The following is a 15,384-nucleotide window of genomic DNA, read 5'->3' as shown; positions in this document are numbered from 1 at the left end:
CAACTGCAAGTTGTGCAAGGAATCACAAGACTGCATTTGGTGGTAGAGGTTATTATATATGAATGCCACTGTGAATTTTCCACACCTTATCTGCACTGGGAGGGAAGGAGCATCAGTGCCCCTATGATATTGTTTTTAATACCACAGAGAAAGGATGATCTCTCAGTTAAGGCAGAGGTCAGGAAGTTGGAAGTTGTAGGTCTATTTTTGACTCTGCCACACTCCTTGCATGACCCTGGCAAAGTCACAGCCTTCCCACATCTTAGGCTCTGTCTATACTACACAACTATTAGCAACATGGCTTTGTCGCCACAGCCATGACGCTAAAAGTCATTGCATTGTAGCCACTGTTTGTCGGCTCTCCTGACGACAAAAAACTTCTATCCCCAACGAGAGGCGTTTGCGTTGTAGGCAGGAAAGCGCTCCTGCCAACAATGCGCTGTTCACACTGGCACTTGTCGCGGCAAAACTTTTGTCTTGGGGGGGGAGGGGGGAATCACCTCTGAAAGACAAAAGTTTTTGCTGTTCAATTGCCAGCATAGACATAGCCTAAGTTCCCACAACTGCAAAGTAGGGACATAACTAGCCCACCCCAAAGAGATTTTAAATTGAATTCATTAGTGACTGTAATACATTTTTGTGACACTTTCCTAGGGTGCCCAGGACTGAGAGTCACCTTATCTCCTTGCCACCAGTGAGAACAAGATTTGCTTGTGCTCCCTGACCTCACCACTCTGTTAGGAACCCAAAATATTTCCTCAGGCTATGCCAGCCCTTACTTTGCCTTGCAGGTTACCAAAGGTGTACCCCAGCTCCCAAGCTCCACTGAAAGAGTCCCTCTGTAGTATCCAGCCCTTATCACAGAACACTCACAGAAATTACCAACTAAGATATCCCCAAAGGATCAGTGTACACACAGGTTGACTGGTACAACTCAGGATCAGATTCTTTATAAAATCACAGAACTGAGATATAGGCATAGTGAAACCATCATAAATATATTATCAAAGACTAAAATTTAAGAGATAAGGATAACAAGTGGAAACAGAAATGGTTACACATAAAACAAAGTATAACACGCTTCTTACTAGACTAAACTTAACTTTAATAGGCTAACCATCTGTCTAAAAGCAATCTTATCTCACCCAAAAGCTATCTTGCAGCATTTCCAATCAGGACAAGTTGGGATCCTGTTTTCACTAACATAACTGCTCTGCCTGATTAATTCCTCAAGTACAGGATAACAGGGTTCTGTCCCTGACCCCCGTTATACTCCAATAAACCTTTAAAGTGTGCCCCTAGACAAAGCTCTTTTCCCCATGCTGTTCCTCTATTTTTCTTAAATCTCACAAGCCTCCATATGCATTTAGCTCAGACTGGTGATTGTGAATAAGACAATACTCAATTTACATTTCAAAGGACAGATGGATAAACATCTAAGGTCTGGTAAGAAATCAGTTTCTCATGTCTCCTGGGGAGTAACACCTTGGTATAAACTATAAGAGCATATTTTCAGTATACAGACGTATCAGTACATACATTTCACACAATATGTGACCAGCAAGATCCTGACTTTCATTTGAGATCTTTATGTGACAATACTTAGGGATAAATGCTATAAAAACAATGTGTTGCGTGTAGTGAGTTTGACAGGCCTATGGGAGTTGCTATTACAGAACAGTGAAGCCTTTGCCAGTTGGCACTGAGGGGTTTATTAGGGTCACAGTTTTGCGATCCTCTGATGAAAGGCACTATATAAAAGAACAAAAAGATTCATTGTTTTATTACCAATTAACTTTTAAATGGGCAATTCATTTCTTACCTGCAAACTCATTGAAATGATTTCCAATATCATAAGCCAGGTAGTTGTATCCCGAGTACTCATAATCAATGAATTGTACATCACCTATATGAGACACAAACATGAAAACGTAAGAATCCATAACAAACAAACCAATGCCCTAATTCAATGCTGTCCCTAGACATCTGCCAACATTTCAGTCTCACTGTTTGTGCCCATTTGCATGCACTCTTGAGACACTCCAGGGTAAGGCTGTGAATTTTATGGCATGAGCTTCATTTGACAGAAGATATACAATCTGATCAACAGCTTGCTTCAGTATTTTACTATGTAATTTAGAATCAAAATAGCTATTGCAGGTTTCCATTTCTACCACAAGAGGGCATCAGTTACCTGAGAAACTCAGATTCCGTTCTAATGAGAAATACTATATAAAAAGACTCCTTTCATTCTAACAGTAGCTACAAATACAGATTACTTGTCCATTACTTTTTAGCGAGCAGAGTTATAGGGGTCTAAGTAATCCCAACTACTTTCTTGACAAACAAGTAGTGCAACCTGACTACAGAATACATGTAGCGCACACACAGTCATCTTTCGCAAGACAGCGTTTCCCCAATTATTCAGCAATCTTCTGGTTTTGATGATGGCGTTATGAATTCAGTGTTATTTCAAGCAATGGCATGCCATGTTTGAATACCCGTCTCAAAACCAAAGTGCCTGCAGATATTAAGTAACAGACGCCTTACGGCATAAAGTACGCGTGGACAAAAGCAGCAGTGCTACCCCAAATGCTCCCTTTCTGCTTAATGGCTTTTTACAACAAGTTTAGCTGGCCAACGGGGAGGGCAGTTATGGGAAGTGCATCACGTCCAGACAGTACAGCCTTTGAGTCTCCTCTAGAAAATCCACCCCACGGCAATAGTCACACGGACACCTGGAAGTCAGGTTTTAATATAAGCTAGACAGGATTGCTACTGCTCTTGCAGTCTCAGAAAAAAACACACTATCAACTACTATAATTGTCTGAGTGCAGGTGGTATATATTTCTGACTACTCAATAGTACCCACCTCAAACGTGTTCAGATTTCAATTTTGTATTTCTCCATATTGAGCTTTAATAACTACTAACGGTCATTCAATTAAACTATACTCTTGAAATATGTTGTAACTATTAAACTCCTTCCAAGCTGCCTGATTGTTCCTCCGTATCTATCTAGTTGTGTTGTCTTTCTACAAGTTTACCCTTGCTAAATGGTTGTACTACAAATTTCAGAGACCTTTCTGAAGTAATGATTTTAATCCATATTAAGCCATAATAATGAAGCAAATAATCTTACAATTACTAATGTTGACTATTCTCTCTTGAAGCCAAAACTAAAAGTTGAATCCTTGAGCAAATTTAACACTAATCTTAAATCAGAAAAATATTTTAAGTTTGATCTGAATTATAACCTTTTAGGAGATATGGGGAAATATTTTAACCCAACTACATTGCAGCTGATACTTTCTTAAAAGACTGAAGGAGTTTAAAACTGGACAAGTTAAAATGTGTTATAAGAAGTGTCCATGAGCATGCATTCCTCCAGTTACCTTCTGCACAGAGTACTTTGGTAGTCTTTTTTTAGAAACAGCATGCAGCAGCAAGTATTTAAGATTTCAGTCAGTGCCATTACACATGTTGCCACCCATGCCACATATTTATTTATTCAATTGTGTAAAATGTGTCAATAAGCACCCATCCTATAGCCTAGGCATCTATCCCATAAAATTAACAGACAATAAATATAAGAAGACTACTTAAATATTTACCAGCCCCCCAACCCTCACCTCATGCTTCCCTCCACCGGGGGTGGGGGGGAAGGGAGAAGGAGAAGTGGGCTTTGCAACCTGCCTGGAAGGTTAACAAGTATGTTCTCAGTCAGACCAACCCAGGGAAGTGACTAAAGCAGAGCACCCTTCACAGAGAACACCCAGCCAGCAGTGCATGATAAGAAGTTCTCATGACTTAAAAGCTGTTAAAACTATTGAAAGCACTGGAAATTGATTTTACAAGGGCTGCAGTCCAAGATCTCATAGCAAAGTCACAGCTTAATTGGAGTTTTCAGGGTGACAAGTCCATGAAATAAATAACATGTTTCTTGCTGGTTCCTTAATAGTGCTGTAGATTTAAGCACATATAACCTCTAAAGCTCATCTGTTAAATATAAACCAATAAAAATGCACAGCCCAACCCTGGTTAATATTTGTTTTGTCATATGATTGAACTAGCCCGTACAAATTCCAATCATTTAAACTCTCTTGTATTCAGGATTTTGCATATAAAGCAGAAAAAAATGGCAGGTAAAAAGCCTGCTTGCGAAATATCAACTTAAGACATACTTTAAAAAGTGTTTTTAATTCAAATTTTAATCTCAGACTGCAGTGCCATTATTTTGATTATAGCTAGCCTTTATTTAAAACTGTTATTGCCAGTTATAGTTAACGGTTTATAAAATAAGAATATGAAGCTAACAAGATACAGATGAGGCTGTTACCAGGCTCTGTGCTCTCCTTTGGGGGAGGTGCACGTGAACAATTGATGCGATAAACCTCCAGTCAGTGCGTTTAAGTAGCACGGTGCACGCCGCCACATGGCAGCAACAATGGCATACCTAATCTGTAGCAGATGAAGAAAATTTGGCACACTCACATTTGAAATGACACAAAACTTTAAAAAGAAAAGTTCTGCATTTTACTGCTCTCCTTTTTCAGACCCATTCTACAGTGGAACTCAACCTTAAATTTAATTTTTTCAACAAATATTAAGGTTAAAGATGCACAGTTCCCTTCAATTCTGTGTCAAGAAAGTATGGACAGACAGAATCACTTCATTAATTTTTATTATAACATTTTGCTCTAAAATAAGGCAGGTGATAAAGAGAAAGTGAACTGACTTGTATTATGTTATCATTGTACTCTTTAGATTAATTTATGTTTAAAATTATAGGAATATACTCTAAGAATTAGTAAAGATGAATTCATCCAGAGGAGCAACTAGTTTCCAGTATGATGAACTCTGAGCTACTAGCAGTGTATAAGTCTTTTAGATTGGGATTTGTAAAATGTCTAAGTCTACTCCCGTTGACTTCAGTAGGAACAGCTAGGGCAATGCTGACTATTACTAAAAACTTCTCCCTAAAACAGAAATCCAATACATGAAGTACACTTGTGGATTGTACAACCTATTAAAGTGTTATACCCTAATTGTGTACTATTGTCCACTGTGGAGTTCATCCAGATAGAAGATATTTCAAATTGAAGCATACAGTAGTTAAACTCTCAAAATCTCTAACACTCTATATCCGAAAGGCAATTAGATGTATTGTATCAGGCTACACACTATTTCACTGTTCATATAAAAATGAATGTATGATCTGCAATGTGCATGTCATTTTCTGTTTCATGCATATAAAATTGTTTTTATTAACTGAAATCAGAGGTTGGGTGATTCACAGGGGATTTGCTGACAGTCTTCAAAGAGCTGACAGTCAAGAAATGATGACGCTCCTTTTTCTAGCAGCTCTTTATTGCACTATAGATAGTTCAACAAACTTTTCTACTCCCCTGTTATAAGCCACTGCTGTATGAATATTGTGTAATCATGAACAGGAGAAGAGATGACTTGTGATAGTAAATGTGAACGGAAGTGGCCTGCGAGATAATCTCTTTTACTAAGAGCGAGCGGTACAACGAAAAGGTTTGAGAAAGCCTGAACTAAACAAAGCTGAATGTAGCAGGGTGTATCACCTTGTTGTGATGAGAGCGTCACTACAAAACCAGCACCACAGAACAGATACCATCTCCGGGACACACACTAAAATATGTTCACCCAAAGTGGTTTTGGTTTTTTTTAAGTAGAACACTTAATTCGGGCACCTAGTTACAGTGACCTGATTTCTAGAAGTGCTGAATAACAACCATCAATGGAATCTGTTAAGTGGTCAGCACTTTTCAAAAGTCAAGCCGCTTATGTAGGTGCCTAATGTTAAGGTATTTTAAAAAAATATTTGCCACGATTAAGAAAAGTGAGGAGTAACTGAAGATATTCTAGAAGTGTTGGAAAGAAATCTGATGCAGACAAGCATTAGTAATAAGGTATCTGAGCATACTGGGAGAGTCCAGAAGAGACTTTGGAAACTCCTGCTCAAATTTTATTACAAAAAAAAAAAAAAAGGCAAGAGCATCAGGACAAAAGGGCTATAAATAAATGCCTTCCAACTGTCAGTTACTTAAATTTAAAACCATAGATCACACATCAAGATCTATTCAAGGGCAAGAAATGAAGTGAAACTGTGAGCTATTTCTTTCAGAAAACAAGTCTTCTAGGCAATTATAAATCTGTTATGTAAGGTATCACTATTGAAAATTTTCATATCCGGAGCGATTAAAGCAGACGTTAACAAAGCAGCAAGAGGCAAATTTCTCTGAGCCACAGTGTGAACAAATTCAATCCATCAAATGAGTGATGCACTCCATTTAACCATGCTAGAGTTCCACATTTATTTCAGTCTCTCTTTGGAAAGAGGGTTAGATGTTCAGGTTTAAGAATTCTTAAAGCCATCGGTGACAAAGTATGTTTTTTCTGTATGTATATATGTCAATCTTTTTTTAATGTCTACCAAGTTTTAAAACTCTGTGTAAACTGGAAATTAAGTATAGTCTTTGACAGAGTGGAGTTAAAAAGTTGGGATAAACCAGAGGTGGGCAAACTATGGCCTGTGGACCACATTCGGCCCACGGGGCCCTCCTGCCCGGCCCCGGAGGTCCTGGCCTGGGAAGCTAGCCCCCAGCCCCTCCCCTGCTGTTGAATGAGGGCAGGGTTCCCAGGGGGGCAGTCAGGAAGGAGAGTGGGGTTGGATGCGGTGGTGGTGGGGCAACCAGAGGACAGGGAGCACAGGAGGGTGGATGGGGAAGGAATCCTGGGGGGGTCGTCAGGGAACAGGGGGGGTTGGATGGGGCAGGAGTCCCTGGGGGACCATCACGTGGGTGAGAAGCAGGAGGGGTTTGGATATGGGGTGGGGGCCGGGCCACGCTTGGCTGTTTGGGGAGGCACAGCCTCCCCTAACCAGGCCTCCATAAAATTTCGGAAAGCCGATGCAGTTCTCAGTCCAAAAAGTTTACCTGTCTCTGGGATAAACAATGGTGGGCCAGTCTACTCTGAGAGCACTAGTGTAAACTGACTACCTGTGGTTTTTTAAACCGTATGTTGATTACACTTGGCCTAAGCATGACTAGACAACATGCTGATGAAAGTGCTACAAACACCAATGGTGAATTATGGATTCTGTTTGTGCTGGTTAAGACCCAGCCTCTTTAGAGAGCAGATCAAGGCAAGATTGAAAGAACAGATACGAACACTGCTGCATAATCAGAACTTTTAGCTAGCTTCCTATATTTAGGCCAGTAACAACTCCAGAAAGTGAACTGCATCTTTAAGATTGTTCTTTGTGCTCTTATTAAAGCAGCTTCAAAGAAGAATTAATTGGAAGCTGATACTTAATTTTTTAAGAGTATTTTTTTTAAAGGATCTTGAATTGGCTGAACATACTTGATATGATTCATGTTTATTTGCAGTTAAAGTTAAAGCTGAGTTTCCACTTCAAAAATAAAGATGAAGTTCCTCCTTCTAAGACTGTACTATGTAACATGGGTTTATAAAGTTTTGCACTGTAAAAAAGTGTACAGTACAAAATACACAGCTTTCACAATATACAAAAACTCATTTTTCAGATGGCATTGAGGTTTGGTTACTATAAGAATAGTACCTGTTGTATCTCGGTATTGCAGAGTTCTTACAACAACGTACATGATGTGCTGCAATATTCAAGCATGTAAGCTTTAATGGACACAGTCTTGCTATGGCATATACTTTCAAATCGTTTCCCATTCAATTATTTACAACCAGCTCTAAGCCTAAGTGCTTTACATTCAGATTCCTCCCTCCGCCCCACCTTGTCCCCAAACACTAAACACTCACACACTGGTTATTGTAGGTTTGCTCATAAGTGATGCACTGCTGGCATTGTTTTTTTCCTCCACTCTGTTTATAAAAAAGAGAAGCATATAGCATTTGTTTTCAAAGTGGGAATGTCAAGCTTATCAACCGTGATAGTGAACATTTAACTGAATTATTGTTTTTGTTTAAGAACTTTACGCTAAAACATGGTTCTATTATGAAAAGTGACTAAAAATAGCATCCTTTCTCAGTAGGTCTGATCTGTGTATTCAGAACAAGATCTGTTGACTTTAGTGACAAAAATAATTTTTTATCCCCTTTTTAATTCCTAGTAGTACTGCAGAGTCAACAACTGAAGTTTTTTCCCCTTTCAAAAACATCAACAGAATTGCTTACTAACTCCTACTCAATAGTTAGAACTGTGCAAACCCATTAAAATTAATAGAACTGCATGGGCATGCAAGAGCATAAACTGGAAAGCGATGGTGCTGCAAAGGTGTCATTGATGGCTACTCTGGCCTGCAGAACATATAGCACAAGTATTTATGTGCAAGAAGGAAAGACTTAACTCAGAAGAGAGGTTGCATATCTATGGATTGCAGCTAAAAGAGCTCTTTTTATTTGTACATGTCGAAGGAGCACAGTTGATGTAGAAATGATGTACACAGCCACTTTTCAAATCAGAAGCAACTTCAATATTTGTTTTGTATCAAATTGTATGCAAGTTGTAAGGCACATAAACTAAGACGTGAGGCCTCAATTACTGCTGAATGTCTGATAGAGAACACCTTAAATGCTGTTCACATTCATTTTAATGACTTCAAACAAATATGTTGGCTTTAGTGGTAAGCTAATTGTCATTCAAGTGATAAATTACAAGATAATATTAAATTACTCAGACAAATCTGAAATTAAATACTTCTCAATAAAGAGAAAGTCTTCACTATCTCAATTGTAAGCTTCCCTACAACCACCAACATGCTTCTACAAAATTAACTTGTTACTTTCAGTTCAGTTCACAGACATCTGGGGATTTGGGAGGGGGATGTGGAAAATTGAGGTACTAGTCTCGATAAAGCATTTTTCTGCACCATAATATCCCTGTTTTCAATGTCCCAAATTTACTGTTGGTTCACCATGTTTGCCTGTTGAATGTATCATTTAGTAACCGAACCTCAAACCACTAAACAACCAAACCTTAAAAGGAATTAAGATTTTCTATGAGAACTTTTGATAGTCCTAGCTTTTTGGTTTTGTTTTGTTTTTAAATACAAGGATTCCTTTCAAGAGTTCAAATATTTACAACATCTGAAAATAATGAACAAAGATTTGATTTGCCATTTCCAAGATAAGCCTACTGCCTACCTCTGAATTAAAAAATAAAATTTACAAAAATATCTTCAACATTAAGATGCCTATGTACCTCATATTCAGGATATAAACTGAGCCACTGAAAGTAGCATAAGTATCATTATGATACTACACCCTGGGAACTCCTCCTTGGCACCAATGTATCTGACAAATCAGAATAATATATCGATAATACAACGTAACCTGGAGACATTATCTCCTAAGGTTGTTGAATGACTGACAACCTTTTCTAAATGTATATGAGATTTCTATTAAATTACAAAGACAAAAAGACAATTTGATCTTTGAAATCTACTTTTACAGACTAAATCATTACAGTGAAAATAAGAATATAAAGATTTTTCTCCACATGCTAAAAACATTTCAGAATTAAAATTAAACATTTCAGAATTAAAATTATGGTTATAGCTGCTAAGACAGTTCATATATTTATAAAAATACTGCTACCATTACATTGAACTTTGATTTCAAGCAGCAAATTTACTTTACTTACTACCATTAGTAAAAAGTCATCAGTGATTAAATGAATTTGAATTATAATTCTACACCCACCCTAAGACAACTGCCACAGAATAGAAATACAACACAGGTATGGAATGAAACACTACTTACTGCTGTGTTCAATACCTACCTTGTTTCTCGTTGTAGATAATATTCTTACACAACAGGTCATTGTGGCAAAGCACCACTGGGGATCCTAGATTTGACAGTCTCTCCTTCATCCAGGCCATCTCTTCCTGAAGGATTTGAGGACTTGGAACATCACTTAAGAACCTTTTGGGGTTCAAAAAAATTTAAAAGTTTCTTTTCTGAGCATAGTGTTAATAATAAAGGCATTATATATAGAAATTTATACATTAGTGCACTTGATCGGTTATTTGCTGTATTCCCATTATTTCAACAGATAATTGAGTGAGCCATCTTAGTGCAGATTTCACTGCTCACTCTTGTAGTGAAGTCACGGCAACAAAAGATCGAAGGAAGGCAAGAATTCCTATTACTTTTCCAAAGGTGACTGCTTTAAGAACAACCTGACTCTCTGACAATACGATACTATAGTCCTAGTTGTGGGAGGAGAACACAAGACTAGTAATGCATACACTTTTCAAGTGGAAAAGAAAGAGCAGATTTGGAGGAAGAATGTGGCCAAAAAATTAGAAAGGATGGGCAAACCCATCACTTTATTCTGCTTCTTCGTAGCATTTACAAGGAAATTGATATGGAGTTGGGGGAATGGGGTGTCTAAAAAAACGCCGGTTATGTTTTCCCCCCAGCTGGTTAATATAAGGTATGTGACGAAAACTGAGACAATTAAATAAGTTATTAAAGAAGTAAACACTTACCGTTTATTTACTTCCTCATCTGTAAATTCTGTAGGTATGAGTGAGAAATATTTCCCCATCTTCAGCCACAAGTTAGATTTGGGGATCCATCCATTGTGTGCATGAATAGCATGGATTTTAGCAAGCTGCCTGGCTATGAGTCTGTAAGATATAAAGGTTACTGTACTACTACATTCTTTCTTTTGAACTGGTTACAAGCAGATTGCCAAAAAGCATTTGGTAGTTAATTATTGCTTTTTGACATTTAAATCCCATTTTTTATATTTGTCTTATTGGTGACCTTTTACTTGAAATTTAAAATTTCATCAGGGAGTATACAAGTCACACAATTTCCTTCAAAAAGTTTGTTTCCCAAAAACATATATGCTTTATAACTGAGAGGAGCAAGGGCATGTGGGAGACAAGGGAGATGGCTAGAAAGAGTTAAGCACTGGCAGAAAAAGCTCATCTGCACTTCCTTACTCCTAAAACGGTGCCCTGTGGCCTGCTGGGGGAGGAGGGAGCAGACTACCTACAAGACCCAAGTCTGATCCTTCCAAACTGGAGGGGAAACAGTGAGCTATCATGGCTACATGGAGGGAGAACACTAGCTTGTTGCACAGAAGAGAATTTGGATAATAAAATGTGTACACAGTAAGTCACCTCCGTAAGTTCTTCTGTGTATGGTTACCAACAGCATGCTCCACATTGACAACTTTCCTATGCATAGGTAGGGCCCGACCAAATTCACGGTCACAGGATTTTAAAAATCATAAATGTAATGGATTTCAGCTATTTAAATCTGAAATTGCATGGTGTTGTAATTGTAGGGATCCTGACCCAAAAAGGAATTGTGGGGGGGTCACAAGGTTATTGTAAGGGGGTGAGGGGGGTTGCGGTACTGCTACCCTTACTTCTGTGCTACTGTTGGTGGCGGTTCGGCTTTCAGAGCTGAGCAGCTGGAAAGCGGCAACTGCTGGCCAGGAGCCCAGCTCTGAAGGCAGAGCCGCCATCACCAGTGCAATGCAGAAGTAAGGGTGGCATGGTATGGTATTGCCATCCTTATTTCTGCACTGCTGTTGGCAGGGCGCTATCTTCAGAGCTGGGTGCCCAGACCAACAGCCACCGCTCTCCGGGCACCCAGCTCTGAAGGCAGTGCAGAAGTAAGGGTGGCAATACCGTGACCTCTCTAAAATAACCTTGTGGCCCCCCTACAACTCCCTTTTGGGTCAGGACCCCCAATTTGAGAAATGCTGGTCTCCCCCGTGAAATCTGTATAGCATAGGGTAAAAGCACACAAGACCAGATTTCATGGTGGGAGACCAGATTTCACCGTTCGTGACACGTTTTTCATGGCCATGAATGTGGTACGGCGCTAGACATTCGTTTCCCAAAATGCACTCTAGAGTTTTAAATAGTTTTGAAGATGTTTACCTGAATATATCTGGGTTGCAGACGTGCTCTGGATCCAGTGCTTCTCCCTGCATGAACTCGTAGCACAGACCATTACTGAAAGTACAGTAGAGTTGTGGCGCACAGCCATGGGCCTGCAACACCCGGAAACTTTTCACTTCCTCATCTCGATCTACTAACAACTCGGTCTTGTTTCCATAGATTCTAACTAAAACCACATCATCCATTGCATCACCCACATAGCAACCAATAAGCTTGTTGGTGATTCCATCTGTGAACAGCTGTAATATAAAAATAATACGTAACCAATCAATGATTCTATATTTGCCCATTTGTATGTGCTTCAGAAAAATGGGAAAGACGGGTGGAAGTTTTTCTACTTAATGGATCACCCTTAATCCCTGTGGATTTTTTAAATGAATTATTGACTCAGGTTGAACAGAAACAACTGTTATAACAAAGATATTTGCTAGTCTGTACATTTTAAACAATCTTTAAAAAACACAGATGTGGAAAACTAAGTACTCTGGAAAGATGCATATTTCGTTTTAAAAGGGCATTTCAAGATATTTTCTGACTAACAAGCCATAAGGAGAGAGAGAGGAGAAAGACACTAGAACTAAGAAATGCTACATACATCAAAGTAGGTCTGTAATATGAGTTTTCAGATAAGCAACTGCTTTGAGATCTGTTCAGCAACACGATCCTCCCCCTCAACAAAACAGGATTTCAGACATTTTATTGGAGTTTTTCAAACAAACAAACAAACAGAGCTAGGCAGAGAACAGTAATTCCATTTTGAGGAGGATTTTAAGATTTCAAAATTTGGTTTTGTTCTATGTCAGGACAAAAAAGCCCTGTTACGTACATCTAAAAGGTTTCAGAGTAACAGCCGTGTTAGTCTGTATTCGCAAAAAGAAAAGGAGTACTTGTGGCACCTTAGAGACTAACCAATTTATCTGAGCATGATAAATTGGTTAGTCTCTAAGGTGCCACAAGTACTCCTTTTCTTTTTACATCTAAAAGGACCGCAGTTACTGTAAGGGGTTGTCCGTATACATTCCACATTTGGTGTGCATGTACCCCAGTTCAGATTGTTTTGGTCAGCAATGTCTCTGTTGGGTCCGACCTGTACCTTCAGTGTCCTTAAGCCTCCTACCTGAGGGATGGCCCCAACCAATGCAGAATGCTTGTGTTTTAGGATTTGATTAGCAGGGAAGGAGGGCAGGTCACAAAATACATAGGGACAACCATTCATTCAAGTGCTTGTCCACATTATATTCCGCTGCTGTTAACTCAAGCAGCAACCTAGATCACAAGTGGTGGGTGATAGGAGTCGACCTGAACAATGACCGAGAGACAGCCATGCAGGAGTGAGCATCAGAGCTCAATGCTGCTATTATGCAGTGATGTTCGGTGAACATACATACTGAATCGCAAGTACCTGTCCTACATCTCCAGTACTGGAACACCCATCAAAGAGCTTCAGAAGCTGCTTGAACTCTTGTTGAATGCGCAGTAACACTCAACGGAGGGTCTTTGTTGGTTAAATCATCGCCATATTTAATGTAGGTAGAAATCTAATAAAGTCTTTGTGCCTGATTTTTTATCCTATCTAGAGGAAATCAAAAATGGCTCAGGTCCTGTCAAAGTAGAAGGCAGGTGCCCAAAGTACATAGAAAATGTGATGCTTAGCTCCCTTTTGCTGGAATGTGGCTTGGGAAAGAAAACAGGCATAAGTATTACCTGACTGTGACAGAGGTCAGGGGCTACATCTAGCAAGAACTTTGGGTGAGATATCAAGGTCATCCTGTCTTTATGAAATTCTGTGCGTGGAGGTCCTACCGAGAGTGCTTGTATCTTCCTCACCCTCTGTCATAAATATAAAGGGAAGGGTAAACCCCTTTAAAATCCCTCCTGGCCAGGGGAAAAATCCTCTCACCTGTAAAGGGTTAAGAAGCTAAAGGTAACCTCGCTGGCACCTGACCAAAATGACCAATGAGGAGACAAGATACTTTCAAAAGCTGGGAGAAGGGAGAGAAACAAAGGGTCTGTGTCTGTCAGTATGCTGCTTTTGCCGGGGATAGACCAGGAATGGAGTCTTAGAACTTTTAGTAAGTAATCTAGCTAGGTATGTGTTAGATTATGATTTCTTTAAATGGCTGAGAAAAGAACTGTGTGGAATAGAATGACTATTTCTGTCTGTGTGTCTTTTTTGTAACTTAAGGTTTTGCCTAGAGGGATTCTCTATGTTTTGAATCGAATTACCCTGTAAGGTATCTACCATCCTGATTTTACAGAGGTGATTCCTTTACTTCTATTTACTTCTATTTCTATTAAAAGTCTTCTTGTAAGAAAACTGAATGTTTTTTCATTGTTCTCAGATCCAAGGGTTTGGGTCTGTGGTCACCTATGCAAATTGGTGAGGATTTTTACCAAACCTTTCCCAGGAAGTGGGGTGCAAGGGTTGGGAGGATTTTGGGGGGAAAGACATGTCCAAACTACTTTTCCCAGTAAACCCAGTTAGAGTTTGGTGGTGGCAGTGGAGATCCAGGGACAAAGGATAAAATTAATTTGTACCTTGGAGAAGTTTTAACCTAAGCTAGTGAAAGTAAGCTTAGGAGGTTTTCATGCAGGTCCCCACATCTGTACCCTAGAGTTCAGAGTGGGGGAGGAACTTGACACCCTCCTAGCAGATATTATTGCTACTAAAGGCTGTTTTGATCAATAGACAGAATAGAGAATATGCAACTAGAGGGTCAAAATGGGATGCATGAGGACACTCAAGACATAGGTGCGACCTCAACTGACATGGATGACAAACAATAAACAAGTGCTTGGGGTAAATGTGTACCAACAGTGGAATATACATTGATAAGCACTTTAAGAACCACCAAAAATTTTCAGAATTCTCCATGAAAAAAGAATTACAGTTTTCTGTTCAGGTCTATTGGGAGCCCCATTGCCAGGGTAGTCTGCTCAGCAAGCTGCCCTGGCTCTGAAGTAGTGCACCCGGTGGAAGTTGGGTGGGCGAGCTGGCTGAAAACCAGGCAGACAGATTTCCAGTGGACTTTCACCAAAATCAACAGGGTTACATGGAATGCTTTGTCTGACAAATCAGCAAATTCTGGCAAGATGTTTTGTTGAAATTTGTAACGACTAACTTTATAAGTAAGGTTCAATTCATTAGATCCAACTTCTCAGGGAAATGTAAGAACTGTGTTTGAAAAGTAAAACTTAAATTCTCAGGTGACAGGCCTAGTTTTAGGAAAAAATCTGCACAACAAATGGAGAAGCGATTGGAAACAAGATGTTATCAAGAATACAGAACAACTTAGTGCAAGGTCACTGCAATTTTAAATGAAAAAGAGAGGCAAGAAATTTGAAGTCATGGGCCCACAGAAGCCATAATATGTATGTATAGAGAATTTTGTATTGCTGTTTATGCCATTACATTTATGTCTTCAGTTACCCCCACC

The 15,384-nt window shown here is 39.3% G+C and overlaps 1 protein-coding gene across 4 annotated transcripts in view; it reads right to left on the bottom strand.

The window, feature by feature from the left end:
* Positions 1–15,384, bottom strand: part of ETNK1 (ethanolamine kinase 1) — a 60,312-nt gene that overhangs the window by 16,586 nt on the left and 28,342 nt on the right. For all 4 annotated transcript variants that reach the window (XM_073318290.1, XM_073318298.1, XM_073318307.1 and 1 more), the window contains 4 exons: positions 11,927–12,186; positions 10,514–10,654; positions 9,802–9,944; positions 1,823–1,906 (listed from right to left, as the gene is read on the bottom strand). In XM_073318290.1, the coding sequence (XP_073174391.1) occupies positions 1,823–1,906; positions 9,802–9,944; positions 10,514–10,654; positions 11,927–12,186 (628 nt within the window). The remainder of the gene's footprint in view (positions 1–1,822; positions 1,907–9,801; positions 9,945–10,513; positions 10,655–11,926; positions 12,187–15,384) is intronic.

Source organism: Lepidochelys kempii, chromosome 1 (assembly GCF_965140265.1).
Source record: "Lepidochelys kempii isolate rLepKem1 chromosome 1, rLepKem1.hap2, whole genome shotgun sequence".
In the NCBI taxonomy this organism is placed as follows: Eukaryota; Metazoa; Chordata; order Testudines; family Cheloniidae; genus Lepidochelys; species Lepidochelys kempii.
The sequence above is the reverse complement of the archived record's forward strand: the minus strand, read 5'-3'. Positions and strand labels throughout refer to the sequence as shown.